This window comes from Aptenodytes forsteri, unplaced genomic scaffold (assembly GCF_000699145.1).
Source record: "Aptenodytes forsteri isolate BGI_AS27 unplaced genomic scaffold, ASM69914v1 Scaffold640, whole genome shotgun sequence".
Taxonomy (NCBI): domain Eukaryota; kingdom Metazoa; phylum Chordata; class Aves; order Sphenisciformes; family Spheniscidae; genus Aptenodytes; species Aptenodytes forsteri.
Genome location: NW_008794887.1, coordinates 661769 through 683046, shown reverse-complemented (window position 1 = coordinate 683046; position 21278 = coordinate 661769). Strand labels below are relative to the sequence as shown.

The 21278-nt window shown below is 40.1% G+C and overlaps 1 protein-coding gene across 1 annotated transcript in view; it reads right to left on the bottom strand.

Moving 5' to 3' along the window:
• LOC103895304 (puromycin-sensitive aminopeptidase) overlaps positions 1 to 21278 on the bottom strand; it is a 30081-nt gene extending 8803 nt beyond the window's left edge. The window contains exons 1-14 of the mRNA XM_009274859.2: positions 21193 to 21278; positions 12492 to 12569; positions 11314 to 11435; positions 10285 to 10392; positions 9139 to 9339; positions 8650 to 8746; positions 8511 to 8544; positions 6946 to 7060; positions 4172 to 4336; positions 2986 to 3090; positions 2616 to 2676; positions 1693 to 1802; positions 996 to 1059; positions 241 to 380 (exon numbers count right to left, since the gene is read on the bottom strand). Coding sequence (XP_009273134.2) covers positions 241 to 380; positions 996 to 1059; positions 1693 to 1802; positions 2616 to 2676; positions 2986 to 3090; positions 4172 to 4336; positions 6946 to 7060; positions 8511 to 8544; positions 8650 to 8746; positions 9139 to 9339; positions 10285 to 10392; positions 11314 to 11435; positions 12492 to 12569; positions 21193 to 21250 — 1458 coding nt within the window. The 5' untranslated portion in view covers positions 21251 to 21278. The remainder of the gene's footprint in view (positions 1 to 240; positions 381 to 995; positions 1060 to 1692; positions 1803 to 2615; positions 2677 to 2985; positions 3091 to 4171; positions 4337 to 6945; positions 7061 to 8510; positions 8545 to 8649; positions 8747 to 9138; positions 9340 to 10284; positions 10393 to 11313; positions 11436 to 12491; positions 12570 to 21192) is intronic.

Below are 21278 nucleotides of genomic sequence, written 5' to 3'. Positions count from 1 at the left end.
AAAAGGTTCAAGTTTACATTGTCTAGACTACTCTTGGAAGGCAAAGGACTACACTAAGCAAGCATTACAGAGAGGAGCCAATATTCAATAGCAGCACAGAGAGGGCCCTGCATAAGAAATACAAGATTGCAAGGAGGAAAAAAAAAAAAAGAAAGAGAAGAGGAAAATGAAATGCAAGGGAACATTACAGTGACAATCAAACGTATTCCCAGTAATATGTTCTCCTTTGTGACAACTCACCTTCACCCACTGGTCTGGTTTGATGTCTTTCAAAACCAAGGTGAGCTCTGGTTTGTCCATCAATATTTGCATTTTGGCACAGGTGGGGTCATCACTTGTACAAATACTTATGGGGACCATCCACATGGGGAAATCCTCCCCTAAAAGAAGAAACAATAAAAAGGAAGGCCTAAGGAAAAAAAAGTATGCACACAACACTGAGAAACTCTGCCTGATGTTCAAACAAGTTACAGCAGCAGTTTAAGCAAGGCTACTTAAATTTAAATCTAAAAAGGCACAAATCTGAAGGAAAACGGCAGTTCTAGAGTTAAAAACCAAGAATCTCTAAATCACCTTTCAAGCCAAACATTTTAATTTCCATAAGCATGGAGGAGAGGTGGAATCTGTGTCTTAAGATAGAGCTGGCTTCCATATGAGGCGTTTTTATTTCAGCACTACCATAAGACCAGCAGTTTACAGAGCTCCTCAGATGGCAGCACTGGCCTTAAACTGGACATCAGAAGAGAAGCACCTCAAGATGAAAATTGAACCAAAGACTGCAGATGAATGCCATTCTCCATGCAAGGAGGACACGGAAACCACAGGTGTGAGAGCATTCAACCTTAGATTTTCTGAAGTTTTAACAAATACTTAAACACCTGAATCCAAGCAGAGCACCTGCCTGCTCTGCAGTGCAGCTGTTTCATCTCTCAAAATTGCTGCCATTGCATGAAAAGCAACGAACACTCCATTCCTGCTCTTAGCACTCATCTTACCGGTATAAGGTCCACTGGCACAGAATTTCTTCTGGACTAACTTCAACACTTTGTCATCTTCTTGCTGAGGAAAAAAAAAAGAAGAAAAAGAAAGAGAGAGACAGGAATTATCAGAACAGCTCAGCTCAGCTTCTGTATATCACAATACATTCTTGTGCCCTCTGTTAAACGGAGTAACTTGTATTCTCCTCCAGAAAAAGGAGCTACCTCAAGAATCATACCAGTGCATTAATCACTGTTACTGTTAAAACACACATGCCCTATTTCTCATTTGAATTTGTTGTCCGACTTCAGCTGCCAGCCAGTAATCCTCACTCACCCTGCAATCTTGTAGAATAAGCATAATTGAACCAGAGGGAGAAGCAAAACGTGTGGCAAGGGGAGCTAAGTCAGATATTCCCTCCCCCCAACGCACATTTCACACACAAAGAGCAAACGGACTATGTCAGCAAACTCCAAGCACATGATCTAGAGCGCTTGTGGAACAACTCCACATCGCTTTGCACTAGGTTCCTCAAGTGAGCCGCACTTCCCCTCCCTTCAGAAACAGAACTGTCACTAAACAAAGCAACCCACTGTACAGCCTCCTGATCAAAGAGAATTTTTAAAATAATTGGATACCACTAAATTTGATCCTAAAACACAGCTAAAGGCAGAACTTTTGATCTGAAGTGCTGAAAAACACAGTTATATTTACCTGTTCAGCTTCCACATAAATGAGCGGAAATCCCATTTGTTTGGTCCATGTATTCATCACAGCAGCAATAGGTTTGCCACTAGCTTTTTCCAGGCTTTCCCAGAGGTCCTCTGCAGAAGAAAAGTCTGACTAAGGACAGAGCCTTGACATGTCAGACACTATTAAGGACACTATAGGGGCACTGGGGGGTAGGAGGCTGTACCATTACTCCGGTTTGCCCTTCATGTTTTGGGTTGTGTTTTTGTCGAATTGTAACAGATGATAGGCAAGAAAAAGGAAATACTTTAAACCACCCGGGGGGAGAGAGGGGAGAAGAAAGCTTCTTTACTACTAAAAAAATGCAATCAATACACATTGCGATAAAGTATAATAAAAATGAGTATTAAATATTCAAAACGGTAAATAGAAGAATCTTTTCCTTAAGTTTTTCATATATCATGCCAAAAGAGCTGACCGAACATGGACTGGTTTTGGCTGATAGATGATGCTGTTCCACTTCCACATTTATGCCTGATACACAAAAAAGGTTTAAGTAAAGAAAGCGCTGTGAGATATTAGACAAGACTTTGAACTGTGTAATCACACATGCAATCAATACTGCAAAAGGAAGCTTGCAAAAGGCTTACATGGCAAATCAACGTACTCTTTCTAAATTAGATTACTACGCAGATGTGGTTATCAACGGTAAATGCAGCCCTTTCAGATTACCTCAACCGCATACTCCTGAGATAGAGAACCCCTAGAGGATCCCGAATTCCGGCTGTGCAGAGGATACATAGTATGAAACTGGAAACAAGCCAATTATTTCCTCGCATTTCAGTTCTCAGGTGGAAAAAACAGCTGTTTAAGAATCCATCACTTTAGCACTAAAAATTTTGTCTCCAGAAATCACTTTTCTTAAGCATATAATAACCACCAGTTACCTGTAGCGGCATTCTTCTGCTGGAACTTCGTTAAATATAAATTCATTCCTTTCCGAAAGTCCTGGAAACATAAAATTGAACATGTAATGGCACCAGAACGGAGGTCCTTTCTATCCTCCCTCCGCACTGCATTTATATTCAAGAATCGGCCAAGGAACCTTAGGATCAAGTATCTACATCTGTAACTCCTTCCATATTTTCCCACTATCTTATTTCTCCTAGGTTAGTTCAAATAGATCCCAAATACAAATTGGAGAAAAGCTTTCAAAATATAGAATACACAGATTTAATTTTTTTTTTTTAAATGGTATTTTTAACTGTAAAAAGATTTGACAATCTACGTTTGGCTTTTTAACAACAATCTTTTTACCTCATCACCAATGTAGTCATGTAGCATTCGGATTACAGATGCTCCCTTGCTGTAAGAAATAGCATCGAATATTTCATCTACTTCAGATGGATGGCCAACACTAACCTGTGGTAAACAGGACAATTAACAGTGAGAACAATTTTAACTGCACTGAAAGATTTTGATTTTGCTTGTTTCTAGTGTTTAAGGAGCTGACTTTTCTCACTGAAGAAAGCGCATGTATATCCATCACTAAATTGTCTTAGTGGAATCTCTGCACCCAGTCAATTAAACTTATTCACATATGACTAGGTTAGGATTGGTTTATAGGTTAAACACACTTTAACTTAGGTTTTGGTATTTAATCAAATAGACTAGAGGATCTTGCTTCAATCCTTCGGTTCAACACCTACCCAAAAGGAAAAAAAAACAGTGAAAGTTGTTTAATTCTGGGACAGAGAACAACACATACTCAGGAAATGCACTCAGTAAGTCACTCGAAGATGACCTGTTGTACAAAGCAAGGTCATCTCCCAACATCTATTACATCAAACATTTCCTAGCTATCTGAAAACTTGTCCATGGTGATCTCTAGGAATTACAAGGGAGTTTTCTTTTAGCACAGCTCCCAGTTTGGCAGTAATTGAGCTCACTGCTGCTGCCTTCTCTTCATCACTGACCTACTGCCCTGTTTCCAAAGCAGCAAGCCCAGCTAGATCCTTCAAGGCTGTCTGCATCACACTCACAGTTCTGGGAGTACAACACAGAAACACCTAAGGCGGCCTCAGACAGAAACCAGTACAAGCCCAGCAAAGTTTGGTAGCTTGAGCTCTGGGCTACGCTGCACTTTGGTTTATGTTGTTGAGCACTGGAGTAAGTCAGTAGCTACTTCACTGTGCTCAAGGGCCAGAAAACTACCCACTTTGATCAGAAACCAAAACAAAACACAAACAATGATGAGTTCTGATCACAACTTCGCCATTTCAAGTCGGTAGAGCAGAAAAATTCCAGAAGAAGCCACCTTCAGACCCTCAAACCTCACTTCTAAAGTACTAATTCAAGTAGAGGAAAATCCACAAAGTGTAAATGCAACCCTAGATTTTCCTTTGCACCTTTGCAAAGTTGCCTTTTTTCGTAACAGGAAAAAAGCTTACACCCAGCTGACAAGAAAAAAAGGGAGACAATCCATAGCAAAGACAAAACTTACTTCAATAGGATGACTGTTCTCTAAGGCATCAAGCTCTTGAGCTCGCGTGTAATCAGCAGAAACAAACTGAGTCCAGATATCGTACTCTGGGAAACAATGATCTACACATAGGTATTCAATCCAGGAGGCAAATCCTTCATTCAGCCAGAGGTGGGTCCACCATTCCTGGAAAGATGAGAAGGCAGAATAAAGAACAAAATTCCAGGAGCTTCATTTAATCAACAAGAAGTTTCCAGCAAAGATAAGCTGTTAATGGCCTAGTTTAGTACCAATCAGAGAAACAGGTTAAGCACAAATTCCTCTCTATAAAGTCATCAGCCCAAGAAGAGTAATCAGCACCCAATAACTGTCTTCCCCTCTGTCTTAAGTTTTAGAAACTCTGCATGGAGGAGAACTGCATCAGCTACAAGTGAAATTCCCGGAGACTAGACTAGAGGTCAGCGCAGAGCCACTGAGGGAACAGCTAAGAACGTTAGCTAGACTAAGGAGAAGAGTCAGTGACATGCAAAGCCACGGTTCAGTAAAGCAGAAGAATTGTGGGCAACACGGCAGTCTTCCAAATGGAATAGCAACAGCTGCAGAAGACTGATTTTGTTTGGATTTGTGTTTGGTTTTTTGCTAAAGAGTATGCTGACATAAAGGAGAATCTGAAAAAAGTGTTCTAGACTCCGGAAACCTGAAATCTAGTAAACAGTTAAAAGTTGTTTCTCACCAGCCAAAGGAGGGCTTTGTTTTTTTAAGATAAGACCGTTACACTGATGTTTTAAAATTCTTCCCTTCATTTCTAATATTTAACTGAAGTAGGCGAGATAAGGAAACAAGTTACAGATACTGAGGAAGAAAACATCCTTTTCCATAACCGCACTTACCAACCATTCTTTAAATGTAAATGGGGTGGTTAACTCAGATGAGCATGGCTGTGATGATATGGGCCCTTAAGTAAAAGAAACTGAACAGGATGTAGAATCAGTCCAGTAAGCTGTTCCACGAAGAACTACTGCTTCTACTATGAACGAAACATTTACCCCAGGGAGGGTGGAATTTCAATAAGGAAAGCTGTTACTGAAACTCTACACAGATAAGCCCCGTTTTATTTTTAGAGTGGAGACTATCCAATTTTCTTTTACACTTCTGATCACAACTGTTTCCAAGACAAGGTTCTAATACACACAGATTGGTGCCAAACGATTAATGCAACTGCAAAATAGGTTCTTGGGCAATTAGGTTGGACTGCTAAATCTTTTCACCTCCCTGTTTTTCTCTCTTATCCCACTGGCAACCTAACTGCTCACGAACCTGTTTCTTCCCCTGAAAGTAGTCTGATTTCATTTACTTTGCTACAGAAGAACTGGCATATTGTGCTGTCCAATAAGATCTGGTACTGGCAAACTAAACCAGTGATGCTACTGAGGCTTTCTGCTGTGCTGTACGCACCTCAGATTATAGAAGGGAAAAAGCTGACTTTCTGGAAATTGAGAAGTAACATTGGAATGTCTTTTCCTATTTCACAGTTTCATCACAGAACATAAAATAATGAAAGAAAAAATGCCTCAAGAAAATTTTTGGAAGACCTGGAATTTCCAAAGGAAAACAAAAAGCTAATTCAATATAAATTTTAGAGATTCTTGTAAATGATACTTTCTCAAGCTTACTGCCACAGTTCTCAATGGTCAGAAGGACCACGAACGGTTCATGGGTCACTAATGGTTCCCAAGGCACTTGCTGGCATCCTACAGTGTTGTTTAGCCACATGATGCTGGCTTGCCCTGCTTCCAGCTGCTCAACTGGACTAAAAGCTAAAAATATATTACTTTAATATTACTTTTCCATTTAAATATTGTGTTGCTCTCACATGGAAGCTACCTGTGCTACCACAAACAGGAATGGACACAGCTGACTAGATTTTAAGAGGCACGGCACTGTAGAAAATTTTGACAAACTTTGCTTAGCGTTACAATTAATATTTACACTGGGTTTTTCCCTCCATCCACTCACGCTTCATTTAAGCGGCCTGAAAGCCAGAACGATGCAGATTTGGGGCTGCAGAAACCATGCTTTTTTACCAAACACACTGGTTTCTTACAAGAAACTTCCCAACCTGTCAAATATTTGGATTCAAACATCTGTTTGCAGGGTTTTGGGAAAAGGAATGTCAGATCTAATTAAGAGTAAGCTGAAGCCATTTGTTAACAGCAGAAGCTCTGACAGATACAGGTTTCAGTTTTTAGCACTAAATAGAATTTATTTACAGATTTCAGTCTTGCTGCCTCAGATATACTTTTATTCCCATCAAAATGACTTAAACATCAAACCATTCAGACAGCTGGCTCCCCGTATATCCAAAGTAATTCATATGAAGAGTTACTACCGAGCATCTTTTCAGCTACTGGACTAGAACCATTTGCAATGCTGAGCTGGTACCGATATACCTGCTTGGTATGAAAGCCTGATGAGTGAATCATGCCTACCTGAAAGGAACACAGTGGATTACTGCTTCTAAGTCATCTGACTAGCCAAAATCATCTCCATGGAACACCTGCTCAACTCCAACAATGACTATATTCAAACAACTGAACGTTGCTTCACACAGAAAAGATCTAGGAATACTTCTAAAGAACACACTAGTAAAGAAGGAAGTTGTAACAAAGCACTATTTAAATATTTAATTTTTTTAATTTAAAGATAGCACGCCTGCTATTAAGGGGCACTTGAACACACACATGATACGAAGTACATGTCAAAGAAAACTGGAAGAACTTGTAACTGTTAGATACCATGGTCACAAGGTTTCCAAACCATTGATGAGCAAGTTCATGTCCTACAACCAGAGCAACCCACTGGCGAGATGAAGAACAGGAATTTTTGGGGTCAATGAGCAATGCAGTCTCCCTGTATTTAAGAGAGAAAGATAACTGAACAGAGTGGTACATGCCTAGGGAAAAAACACAATCAAAAGTAGGTTAAATTACCTAAGCAAGCTAAAAAGCGATCAGTACAACTGAAAAAAACCAAAAGCTATTTCAGTTTAGACATTAAATTATTTTGGTAAGTTCCACAGCTGTTGGAATGCTTTGGAGCAATAATTCCTTATGGCATGCAAGAAGACAAGTGCAAAAACCCAGGCAGGAACAAGAAAGTTTATCCTTTATTTATAAAATAGCTCACCTACATAATCTAGGAACCTTAACTGCAACTCCCTTTGCACTGCATGATGTATGCATAGCAAGACTTCTCTGCCTCCCTCATCCCCAAAGGAATTCCAACTCTTCCAAGTGCACAACCAGCCGTGTTACACTCGCCACTGCAGATGCACAAGATTCTCCACACAGGGCACACGCGCACACACGCATACACACGCAAGTGCTCCCCGGGTCAGGCACACAACCTTCCGCTATGAACACCCCTGTCATGATCAGGACTTAGTGGGTCAGTCAGAAAGGACTTCTGGACTGCTGCAACTCAAAGGGGGAAAACGTGCATCTCAAAACATAGGTGGTGCCTGCAGATTATGCCAGCCTTCTGTCCCCAAAGGGATAAAGCAAGCGTGCCAAACTGAGCAAAAGGGGGGGGAAAAAAATTAACAGCACAATTAAGAAAGGCTTCCAAAAATTCTACTCATCCAGGACAAATATTTTTTTTCCACAGGGAGTAAAATATCAGATTTCATCAGAATTGCGATAAGCAGACAAGTAGATTTTAAACCTGGGCTCAAATTTCCATTTCAATTTTTTAAGGCCAAATTAAAAGTTTAGCAGAAGAAATTCAAACTATTTCAGGATTTAAAGTCCGAAGCTTACAAGACCAGTGTTGTACAAAATGAAGGAAAATCATTCTAACAATGAGCACAGATAATGTAATAATATCAAGCAAATTACAAAAGCTTGATCAGATGAACAAAAAAAAAAAACTGAAAAGGAAGGCAAGTTAATATTTTTGATTTACTCATATCCACATGGTTACACTGTGGTTGCTAAATTTACCAACTTGCCTACAACATAAAATCAGAAACTCTTCCAGCTGTGTCAGTAAGTACGTAACTTTTACGGGGAAAAAAGCGGCCAAGAAAGTTCTCTTGTAGAACAGGCAGTGCTGCCAGACGCTTAAAAATCTCACACCCTTGGACAGTAGTTGTAATAGCTCATTCTTGCCTTCCTAAGATTTGTACAACAATGCACGCTGCTGCAGAAGTTAAACTTATCCAAACCGAAGCAAGAGTTGAAGGTATTTACTCAGTCTTATTTGGGACGATACCCAATAATTACAGCTCCCTAAAACTAATCCAATTACTTCCAAGTATTAGTGAACAAAGAGGGGGAAAGACAGTATTTTAACAGCATACCTATAAGTAACAAGGCCCCAGTTCTCCATGGCACCTTTATAAAATAAATACAAAGGTTTATTGATATTGATACACACCTCTTCCTAAATGTTTAAAATTCAAATAAAATACAGTTCATCAATAAAGTGAGTTACTTTACCAGCAGCAAAGTCTGCAATAGCTATGAGATCAATTTTAGGAAGAGGGTAAGGAACATTGAAGTAGTCCTTATAAAAAGGCAGAGTTTTAGCAGCAACCTGTAAGAAACAAGAGGAGAAATGTTAACTTGGAACAATTAGTAAAACTTGAAAATTTATGACTGAAACTAGCCTAAGAAAGCAGCGCACACAAGATTTCTTCCAGAAGCCCCATTTCCAGCTTCTAGAGCACAATGGTTTGGAAGACTCCCATCCCCTTTTTCTCCCAGGCTGTAGCCTACCCTTCAGTACTTCGCATCATCTTTGGACCAAAGTCTACATCACCAAACTGAAATTCTGTTTAATATCAAGCCCAGCCTCTCCGAGCCATTAAAGCAAAAAACACCCTCATGAGCTTTGCATGGATTTAGGTGACCGAACAGAGGAGAGCGCTATGTCCAGCCTGTCGGAGATCGCCACAGCAATAACGAAGTCACCCTGAGTGCATTTACCTCTAATGCAAACTTTCCTTGTTCCGCTTTGCCAACAGGAGTGTAAACACGCACTAAGACACCGTCAAGGGACCTGGCCTCTACGAAGTCATATTCTCCCACCACAAACGCTACAAGATACGTCGACATTATAGGGGTGCGAGCAAACTTCACTTCCACCAGATTTTCATCATCTGGGTACGGCTTCCGGTCAATGACATTCTTTCAACATGAAAGGGAATCAGTTAATTTCATGGAAGTGAAACTGTATTACACAATACATCTGACTAACTATTCCATCGTTATGAGTCACGCGTTTAAATGAAAGGACTTCTTTTACGATTTTAAAATACAGACCACAATGTAGTTCCCCTCCTAACTAAAAATGCCCCATCACATATGGAGGTGCACTTTTATAATACGTATGTTATATTCCATTACTGCAAAGGCAGCTGAACACATCAGCTATCAGCTGCTGCCCTTCAAAGAGACTGCTACCCACATCCCAATAAGGCACCAGGCTTTCACTTTAAATTCAGAAACAGAAACCATAACTATGTGGTCAGTGGGCAAGGCTAGACTTTACAGGTAACTATGAAAGTTAGCTACTGGAATAAAAAAGTCTATTTTTAAACTGACTTGCTCTTCTCCAGCAACATCTTCTAGAAATATTTGCACCATATTTAGAGTAACAACCTGAAAATACCCACTTGTAATTGTGACAGAGATACTTCTACTTGCACATTGTACCCCAGTTCTGGTCAAAAATTCTCTAGGGCAGAAAACACGCTTATTTATCTCAAGTGCTATGTCTGCTTATGTAGCTATAACAGCTATATAAACACACAAAGGCACTTTTTTTTTCCCCAGTCACTCTTAATCAAGCAGCACGTGGCATGACATATGCTAAGACTTTTTTTTTTTTTTTTTTTAAACAAACACCACTGTGGTTTGTACAACCTGTTTAGGTTTTGTGCTAGCATCTGACATCACAATATAATCTTTTAAAAAGTTCTCTCAATTTAGAGCTGCTTAGTAATAGCTAGCAAGACAGCCTATATTCCTAATTCTGTCTGTTACCAAGACACACTATTAACTATCAAATAATCAGCTGGCATTATTACAGTTTTATTTAAAACACTGTTTACTTGCCCATCAAGAACTTACCATATTTGACAAAGCTACTCTGTCTTTAGGAACCACCAAAGAAATATCAAATGTTGCCTTAATAGCAGGCTCATCCCAGCAAGGGAAAGCTCTGCGAGCATCAGTAGCCTGAAGGAAATAAGAGCATTAAACAAATAAATCACAAGATATTGTGGCAATAAAACACACACAAAAATTCAGCACATTTTACAGACAAGAAGTAGGGTGAATGATGGTTCGTCATTGGTATAGAGTCTCCTCACTGACACTCCTGACCTCTGCATTAGAGCATTTTATTCTTACTGTGGTAACTAATTTCACTCCTGGTTTAAAAAAAAAAAAGCAGCTGAAAAGCACTCCGTGCTCTGATGGAATTCTACAGTCTGAGCAAAATTTAGCAGAGTCGTGACAGGAGCAAAGCTCAGTCATGTGAAAGCAGAGAGGGCACCCAGGCGTTCACAGACCGTACACACAAGACCACCTATTTATATTTTGTCAGTAGGCTGCACCCAAGAAATGTTCTATTTGTACAAGGAAGTACACTATGTTTTTATGTAACCAGGCAGATAACTATGAAATTACAATATGGTAAAAAATTCTGTCATTATGTCCAGGGTTTACATAATACTTGAGACAGTATCTGGCTCACATTTTGGATGCCATTAAGATACTGAGATAAAGGCAGAGTGCCCTATTAAAAAAAATAATATACTTCATAAAGGAAAGTAATACAGAGGTATTTGACCACATCTAAATAAACATCTGCTGTTAAACATTGCAGCAATTGTACATATATGATGCATCACACATCAGCATGATCCTTGGCTGGGGAATTTGCCAGATCCAGAATTTACTGACCTTGAAGTCTCAATGTAAAGGCTGCTTTTAGTATTACCCATCCACACTAAAAGCAAGCAGCAAATAAATACGGATTTTTTTAAATTTACCCAGAGGGTATAGTTAAAGCTAGGAAATCGGGTCTTTGCTTCTTCTAAGCATAAATCCCATATTAAGAATGACATTCCCTGAAAACAGAAATATAGCCCATACCTCAAACTGAGTGACAGCAGCATAGCGTGTGTCTCCAGTAGGGGTGGTATATTTACTTCGGTAAAAACCTTTCATTTTATCATTCAGCTCCCCTACAAAGTCTATCTTGAGCATCCCTGTCCCTGTAACAGAAACAGATGGGGTATTGTTATTTGCATGTGCCAAACAGAACATTTATTTGGTCTGGACCTTCAGGCCAGGATACTCAGCTGGCCCACTGCCCTTCTGAAATAAGATGTCCCTTCAGCTCATCTCCACCCATCACTTTTTTGCCAGCCTCCTTCAAACCCTTCACTCTCCTTACACAAAATAAGCTCCAGCAGAGCAATGCAGGCAAAGCCAGACTCACCACCGCATTTTAGCACTTGATCGGCAAAGGCCGCTGCAGTATTCGTTCTCATCTTCTAAACACAATGCAATAACCAGGAGAGACCTACCTTAAGCCATTTGAGAAGTCTGATCCTACAATCCTTACCTCTGAGTAAAGTTTGCAAAAGTATAGGATGGCTACTAAGTAATAATAGCATCCTATGAAATCTACTACAAAAGCCAAGATGGAGCACTGGCTGCGTTCAAGCTTTTAAGTCAATTAGTGTCAGGATTTATTCTGCCCTCGATGTCTCAGTGCAAAAGGGGAAACCTGATCTTGAGCAGAGAGGCAGCATGCCAATATCCCACAGAAAGAAACACTGAAGTTTTATCATCCTAGAATCTTTATATTTGTATTTGTCAAGATGAAATAAAACTGCTTTATTCAAACTGAGGAGCTGAGTTGCAATCGACAAACTCGCTCAGAGCAAAAAAACTGTAGCAGTTTCAAAAGAATTAGTACATTCATGCCTAGGAAAATACTGCAGTAATTCAGATTAGCTCATTCTTGGTAAAAGGCAAACAGATCATCAGTAGCTAACATAAATAGCTTCTGAGCCTAACTCCCAATAACAGGTAAATAATTAGAGTCACCTCAGGTGTTGGAAGCAAACGTCACCATTAATGAAACAACATTTTCAATTCCAGAGGCTCACAAAGTGACTTATAGTGGACAGACTCCCTAGGGAGCACTACATTCGCAGTCAGAAACTTCAGGGAAGACAGAGCCGTCCTACTCCAGCTTTTTCAAGTGCAAATGTCTCAAACACATGGTTGAAGCAAGCAGAAAGCATGAAAACAGCTCTTACCTTTCTGAAGAGTACTGGGAAAGGAGAGAGTAACCTTTTCATCCTCATTTTGATAGTTGAACCCTGTGGCATGTACCTCTGAAACAGAAAAACAGACTACTTTGTTCGAAATAAGTCCCAGAGATGTTTTTGTAACTCATGAACATTTAGAATTAACTGAATCAGCTGAATCCAACAGCATGCTGTAGTTACTGAACAAATCAATGAAGATTTTGAATAATCCAGAATGATATAAATGCAAGCAAACAATGAAACACCACCCACTGTCAGAGTTCCGTGTTTATTATCTTACTTCAGACAAATAAATCTACCACATTTACATCACACTGTACAGCCACAGACTCAAAGCACCACCTCTGTGCTCCTTCCACCTCTGCCATACATCCCATCCATCAGAATGCTGCGCTCATACATGGCAGGGAAGTCGTCTGCTGTGCCAAGTAATGAAAGCTGGACTGCTAAATTGTAAACTTGCAGTAAGAACGGTATCCTGTACAACACCAAGAATGCTGGTAACAACTACTACAATCCTGACAAATGGCAAATATTGCACAAAACTTCCCCTCAATATCAAATGCTTACATCAGTGCAGCAGGATTCTTACTAATTATTCCAAACAGGATGCTTATGATTAATTTAACTAATTTGTGGATCTCGCTTTGAAAAGCACACTGATATCCACAGCAAGGTGTTTTTGTTTGGTTTTAACCACAAAGAAAAACACAATGTTGATTTTATTTAAAAATTGTCTTCAGAACCACCTACCTTGGAGTTTATATACCATTCAGCAAGGGCATCCAAAATCAACCAGAATATTAAGCAGTATGGCATTTACACAGCATTGGATCTATCTGTAGATGCAAACATCCGAACTATGAGGCTGAGCTGGATAGATGGGAGGAGGGAATCGGTACACAGGAATTTAACTGCCCTGCAACTTAGAGTTCGCAGAGCCCAGACAGAACACCGGGTGTTGCTTCTTCCTTCCTAATTCATCAAGTCCCACGCGCTGCATCCAAGGTGATGTACATCTATGCTCCGTCAAGCAAAAAAATCTAAAATAGCTACGTAGGACCTCACTTTGCAAGTTCTGCTACCTATGTCACTCTATACTCAACCACCGCAATAACCAGCTATCTTTAAGAAATGCAAATCTGCACCAAAACAAACAAGCAATGCTTCCTACCACACATCAGCACCTTGAACTACCAAACTTGGTAAGCCTGGACACAACAATACATCTTTCTATGCAGACATACTGATGTATAATTCTAGATTTATAAATACAATAAACATTTGGCAGTTCAGTATAGTTTTGAAAGATAAGGGAAATGCACAGGCCAGTTTAAAGTAACAGCATTCCTAGTGCAAGCTGCCTGTCCCATCCCACTTACACCACTCAAATCGAAGTGAAAACACATGTAGGATATCGAAATGCGAGCAAGGGTCTAACAACCTTTTCAGGTACTTTCAAAATCGACCTAGGAAGAAAGATTCAGTAAATAGCTTCAGTTATCTACTGAAGTAGATACTAGTTTGAATGGGCACAGAGAAAAAGGACAAAAAAGAATACTGGGAAGTGCTGTGATACATAGAGGTAAACATCCTAAAAGAAAAACGTACCACTATATCAACTTCTTCATTAAATGGAATTCTGAATGACAAAGCTAGTTGGAAACAACAATTTAATTTACAGAATGACCTGTATTCCACACTCAAGTTATCACTACAAGAATCCAGGTATTCGGTTTCAGAGGCAGCCTAACCACACTCGCAAGATGTTCAGCTAAGTTGTTCCATATGTGACGAAAGTAACTGGAAACATGTTTTTATTTTTATAAAATTAAAGTGCTATTTATTCTGGAATAGTATGATTTCAGCCTTAAGTCAGAGTTAATACCAACCTCTGCTCACAGAGAACATAAATGCAGAGACTGCATGAATGCATTAGTCTTAACTACTGGTTTCACAGTGCTCTGCTCAGCGTTTAATCAGAATTAACCACCATGCTAGGGTACATAATACATAAACGCTTAAAATAAAAAAATTCTAGCTGTAAAAAAATACAGTACAGAAACAAATTCAAGAAAAAAAAAATCTTTACAGGATCAAGTAGAACTTTAGCCTACTAGTCTGTACTGAGGAGTTCCAAGATTTTTAAAATCAACTGTAAGAGGGTTGAGATAGACCATTTAAACAGAATACATGCCAAGGACATCACAATGCCAGCAAGCGTTGGGCAATGAGCAACGAAAAGTGAAGGTTTAGCTTTTCTTCTTATAACTCTGCGGAACACTGTGGCAGAAAAGGAGACGTTGTAAGAGAGTTGGAGAGAAGATATTCAGGGGAACAACGCTAACGTACAACACACAAAGTCTGAAAGCGGACTTCCAAGCAACAGAGAGCGGAGCTGATTGCTGACTACATCGTTTAGACCCAATGAATTTTGACCCCGGCTATCTTTAGAGTCCAACAGACAACAAACCTGTTGTTCTGCAATAGCATGTCAGTGACCTCGGTCAGAGGGAAGGACGGGCTGAATACCTGTCAGATATTTATGTTAGCCTGCCTGGGAGGAAACCCGCTGCTGGACAACCTGCAGATGCTGAGCTGTCAGCCTGTGGTCAGAGGCTAAATGAAAACCTGAGAAATGCCTGATAAAGATCAGTAAAAGAATGCAGAAACACTCCCCCCCCCCATGTATTTTAAAATGACCACAGCAAACCAAAAACATTTGTATCTTTTTACAACTTCTAATGGAAACAATCTGATACCAAAGACAAACAACACCATGACTTCAGGATCACAGTTCTAACCTACTGAAACCAAGAAATACAGAAGAATGCATGTTATGCAGATCTTCTGCCAAAAGTTGACAATGGATATTAAATTTCCCCCTCCTCCTCTCCCAAATGTGAAGTCCTCCTAAGCATATTTGAATTTGTAGCTCTACTACTTTATAACCTTTTTAACCTGTACTAGGAAAGCCACAGGAAAGACACAGGTAAACATTACCAGTGCTAGAAGAAGGTGAAGACCTTCAGGGTTTTTTTCCCCCTGCAACAGCCTGGGAAACCTACTAACACATTGCGGAAAGCAACCTTGTTTCAAAGAGCTTCTCAACTTAATTTTAGATGGCAATTACCCTAAGGTTAGAAACAATGTTTAAACAAGTTATAGTTTAAATGGGCTGGGAGCAGCCATCTCATGAGCGATGCTGTGCACTCCCAGCACATACTGATCACAATCTCCACCAAAGGAGGCCGAGAGTCTTGCGATACCCCAGGACTGCCCCACTTGCCGTGACAACCAGCCTCTGATGAGCACCTAAAAGCAATGGCAGGAACACATCTCCAACAAAAGGCAACCCTCATTTACAGTTTCGCAAGACCTGTACTCAGCGAGGAGTTGGTGTCTAGAAGAGTGTCTTTCCATGCTCAACTCCAGCAATTTTTTGTAATTCTCAAAGCAGCTGCTTATATATCAATTTCCGAAACAGCAGAATATAAATGAAAGATTCAAAGTTAGATTTTTTTTAAACTAACTATTCAGTGTCAATAATTTAATCCAGAGCAAAAGAACCATGGAAAACCATCAACAATACTTTTTGTTAAGAGTTTAAGAGAACTGCTTATAACAAAGATGTAATTGCAGTAAAAGGCAGTCTGAATTCCTAACAGTGTTGAATACAAAAGCTCCTGAAGAGAACAACACAATTTTGGCAGCCTACTAACTTTGGAGAGTTTGGCACTGCAAGGTTGCAAGTTAATCACTAGCACATTAGTACACAGTCTGGACCAAGTTGCATGAGAAAATAAAAACCCGCTAGTGCTCCATGTCTTTGGAAAAAATGCATAAAAATCACATCTAGCAACCCTCCCAAACTCAGAGCACTACATATCAAATTTTACAATAGCATTTTAAATAAATTACAGTTCTCTACAGAGTACTTCCTGAAACTGCACAGTAGCCAGATGGATACATCAATTAATGATCCCAATTTCTGTATTACATGCTTATAAACGTGGATCCTAGCCAAAGGTTTTAAGCAATGTCAAATGTGCATGTATTTCAAAGTGAAGACAAAGCCAAGTGCAAGAGATGGAATTTTTTCAAGTAGCCCTCATTCCACGGCATGGAGAAGTCACAGGCAATTAAGGTATGGTGGCTTAATGAACCTGCATTCATCAACTGAGCTGCAGTGACTGTGTGCACTCTGCCTACTCTATCTGCAAATTAAACACGTTGGCTTAAAACATCTACATGTTGACATAGCATACACTGTCCTCCTTCAGCATTAGCCACTGAACTATGCCGACGCAATTCCCGAGAATGCTAATGCTTTCAAGCCCTTTCACATCTTTTCACGTGTTTCAAACCAGTGGTTGCAAAATCCTTTAAAGGAGTCAGAAGTATTCTCACGTATCAGATATTCCCAAACTGTCCATGTCAACGCAGCCCAGGCCTCCTTAAAAAACCTACCATTAAAAATTCTGTCACATCAAGTCCTCTCCAGAAGAAAGGATGAAGATGCTTTTCTACAACAAAGAAAGGTTTCACAACTGGCTTAAACGAATCTAGTCTGCTACAGGCGGAGACAGTAGTCTCATTTTTCCCACCTGGCCCCAGCTGCACGTTCCCATTCCCTTCCTTCCACTGGCATTCGCATACAATCATCAGGATCAGGAAGATGATCTGTCTCCAAGCTGCCCTTTTTTTCCCCCCTTGTAGAGGCAGTTTTCAGCCAGTGCAGTTTCCTGATCCACATGGCTGCCCAACAGTACAAACGTGAACGCCAACAGAAGGAAGGGAGTGAGGACAAGCGTCATTGCCCCTTTCCACAGCAGCAGGATTTCAGACTGCCTTACGATCGTCGTGAAACAGTCGTGCTCCCAGGCCAAGGGAAAGCACTCCTTAGATACACTTGGGTCACACTGCTTAGCTTTCCATAAGCGCTAGTGATCTTTTGTCATCGTTTTTAAACATCAGCCGAGGCTCTGGTGTAACCAGCATCTAGCACTAGCATCCAAGCACGTCCCTACCATACTAGGAAGGAAAAGACCAAAATAATGCGTTCTGGCCTTAAAACCTTTTAAAGGTTGAAGTACAAATCAAAGTTCACTCGATTATTTCTGCTAAACAAACACCACTATGGTTGCTTGTAATTTTCTGTGCAAAATTGCCAACTACTACCTTCCAAGCATCTCCAAATTTAAGAAGCTGCTTTAGATCCCCCAGTATCTGAAAAGCTTCCCAAGCTAAAGACAATGTAATTCACTGATTATGACTCCATCACAATTTCACGGCTCCTTAAAAGAGAGATTCACAGGAAGCTCAAACTACTTAGCATTCAGTAAGTATGAAACTCAATCCCCTGAAATTTAACTGAAGAACCAACTTGCTCAGGAATGCCTTTTCAGTTCTTCATTTAGCTGAGCAAAGTCAACCATCTGGATAAAGGTAGTACAGCACGTGCGCACCTAAACACTAAGGCTGCACTATAAATGTTTGACTACAAATGCTAAAAGCTAGCTTCTGGAAAAAACAAAACCAGTTGCTCGTTATGATTAGTGGGAGGAGCCAGTCATAACTTCAGCAACGGAAAACTCAGTCTTTTGAATAGCTTTGTTCCACTATATCATACCTGGCACAAACGGCAAATCCACAACCTCTGGTTACAATTACTACACTAGTTTTATGATGAAACAGAGAATTTTTCTACTCCAAAGCACTGCGTAATCAATCTCTCCTGGTTTATTATTCACTATCACTCAATTGTGGATTACGCAGCAAAATTTTTTACTTTGACTTTAAAGCTTCAGAGATCCTCCCTCAGCTTTCTGTCAAATATTGGGCAATAATCTGATTTCCCTGCAAATCTGCATTAAAATTCCAAAGACCAAGTTCTATCCTCTGCTGTATCCATCTTTAGAAGAGTGAATAGGAGGGGAGGGAAAACACAGCCCACAGTTCTAGCTAAGATTTCTGTTGTTGTACAAGCCACATTGCAGTAGGCACTCAAGACTAACACGAATTATTAGGAAAAGAATAAACTATTCTGCACAAAAGTCAACAGATCACTTCCATAAACAAGGGAAAGGTATCTGTTGAACAAGAAGGTCTCTTTTTCACACAGCTACTTTTCGGAACAGAACCACACTTGAAAGAAGATAAGTGACCAATTATCTTTTGTCTCACATTTACAGACAAGCGTGAGACAAATTCTTCCCCACTGAGGTACAGAACTAAAAGAGGTAACAATTCTTCACTAGAGCCTTTAAAGGAGAAAACATCGCTAACTTCTCACTCGTTTTCAAACATACTATATACGCGATTGGTACAAGGCTCACCTAAGTAACTAAATCCAAATGATCTGGCTGATATTTCTGTCGGTTCATTGGACGATATTCCATACTCTGTTTTTGAGACCAGTTACACAATTACCATCCAAAAGCTGTGCACAATAGAAGCATTAGTAAGACTGACTTGATCTGTATCAACAGGTGCCAGCAAATAGTCTGCCAATTTCATGCAATTTTACTTCCAAAGCCATTATACCAGTTGGCAGTTTACCAAACTGAAAGATATGTTTTAACCCCCTGAAGCCTGAGCATAATTATGGCAAACATGCAACAAAGCTGCAGCTCAAATATTTATGATACAACAGTTTGAGAGGTGAGTGCCTATACTATCGCCAGGGTGCTGTACCCATATTCCTGTGTGTCCAGAGGGCCACATTCAAGGCTATCTGAAAAATCAGAATGAAGGAATTTAAGCCACAGAAACTCCCTTCCAGTATACTTGGTTTTAAGTCTCCGTTAAGCTCTACTATTAATACTTCAAAGTTACAGGGAGAGTATATCGCTGTTAAAGGACAGAAAAATAAACCCCTATGAGAGGGGAAATCAGCTCTGAAAACAACAAAGACAACACATTAAAACAGAGATCCTCTCTCTTTTATGTATTTTCCCTGATTTGACTGGAAAGAGACTTTATTCCTAGGTACCTTTTCCGTTTATTTTCATTTTCTCAATGACGAAATAAAAAATTAATAGGTGGTTTGGGCCTACGGCACAGTGGTGGGTGCAACAGACTCCATACACACTCTGCGATTACTACCACTCTCGTTATCGCCTCATTACTCAGCGTAAGAAATAGCTCCAGGAGCGCTTAGCAACACAGTGCATCCAATCAACTAAAGATCACTAATGGCAGCGTGTGAAAGGCACAGAGGAATGGAGCGCCAGGGTACAAGCCGGGAGCCCAGATCAAGCACGTAGGAAACAGCGCTCTATTCTTTCACTATCGGAACTCGGTGGCCAGACTCCAAGCTCTTTGGTAATACTCTTCTCTGCCGCCCTCTCTCGCTGCGACTGCACTTCCTGCAGTGAGCTCTACTTTTCCACAACACACCCACCGAGTGCCACTTCCTTAGGACAGAGTTCCCCATCCACCTAAGCACCGCTCGGCTGCTCACAACTGTACTTAAGCCCTCTGGTTTCATTAATACTGTATGAAAGATAAAAAAAGTCAAACCAATTTAAATGCAAAGACTCATTGCAGACATTCCACTTGCCGCATACAAATCTATTAGCCATAGGATAACGTCACTACAACAAGAACTGAAACTGTCCCTACCAAATCCAGTCCAGAAAATTAAGATTTCTTTTCTTAAGATTTGTTTTCAGGCAAACGCAGCCCTTCTCTCCAACTTTATTCAGCTGTTGCATAAGCATACTAGAGAAGTTTAAACCTAATCAAAGGAACACCTTTCTCCTATCCATCATCAAGATCGTTCCTTTAATTCACAATCATGGTTTTAACAGTGCTTCATGACATCATTGTGGCATTTTCCTTATAGAAAGGGAAGCTCCGCAGAGCCTTTTGTCGTCTGAAGGACTTAAAGTCGTACGCAGTGGACCAAATAGCTACTGTGCTTGAAATAGCAAAGGCTCCATAAGAAAACCAGAAAGGCTTTGCACACTATTAGACCACCACTCTGTTTCAAGGAGCTTATTCTCCACACCTCAATCATTTCATGCTAAAACTTTCCTTTTGTCTGCTAAATCTCCTCAAAATATAATTGGGGAAGATGTCAACTATTCTAACTGTGTCTTACAAACAGGTACTGCTTCTTTGATTTCTCAAGTAACTTCCAGCCTTTCACTGAACTGGATCCCAGCCATTGTCTCCTCCACACAATCACCTTTTGCCATGTTGCCCTACCCTCGGAACATCCTGCTAAATCTCAATTAAGTGTCTTCTGTACTTTTTCAGATCCTTCCCAATGAGTATTTCCTACTGCAGGCCATTATTGATGATTCCTTATCTAAGCCCTTGTCACAGATTTTGTCAATATTGCCAAGTCCATAGGTACAGATCAAGTTCTTACACAGTTATCCAGTATAAAGATAAATAGCAATGTAAAACCAGTCAAACATCCTTTTGCCTACAACACTCAGGCATGATGAAGTAGAACGTAGATTGCATGGAAGCTGGAGGTAACTTTTTTTAAACAATGCAAATGGTAGTGATAAGAAGAGAATGAAGGTTAGATAATTAAATTTTGTGCTTCCAGGGGTAGGTTAGCTTATCAAACTATTATGTAATTTTGCAGAGTTGTTAACTGTTGGCAACAGCACCTCACGTCAGAAATGAAATGGATTAACAGGTAAAAACTCCAGCAAAAGCGCAATCCTACCTTCGTCTCCTTCTGGCGCGTAGGAAGCTGTAATAATGTCAATGTCAGCACAGTTCATCACAATTTGGTTGGTTGCCTGTTTCACC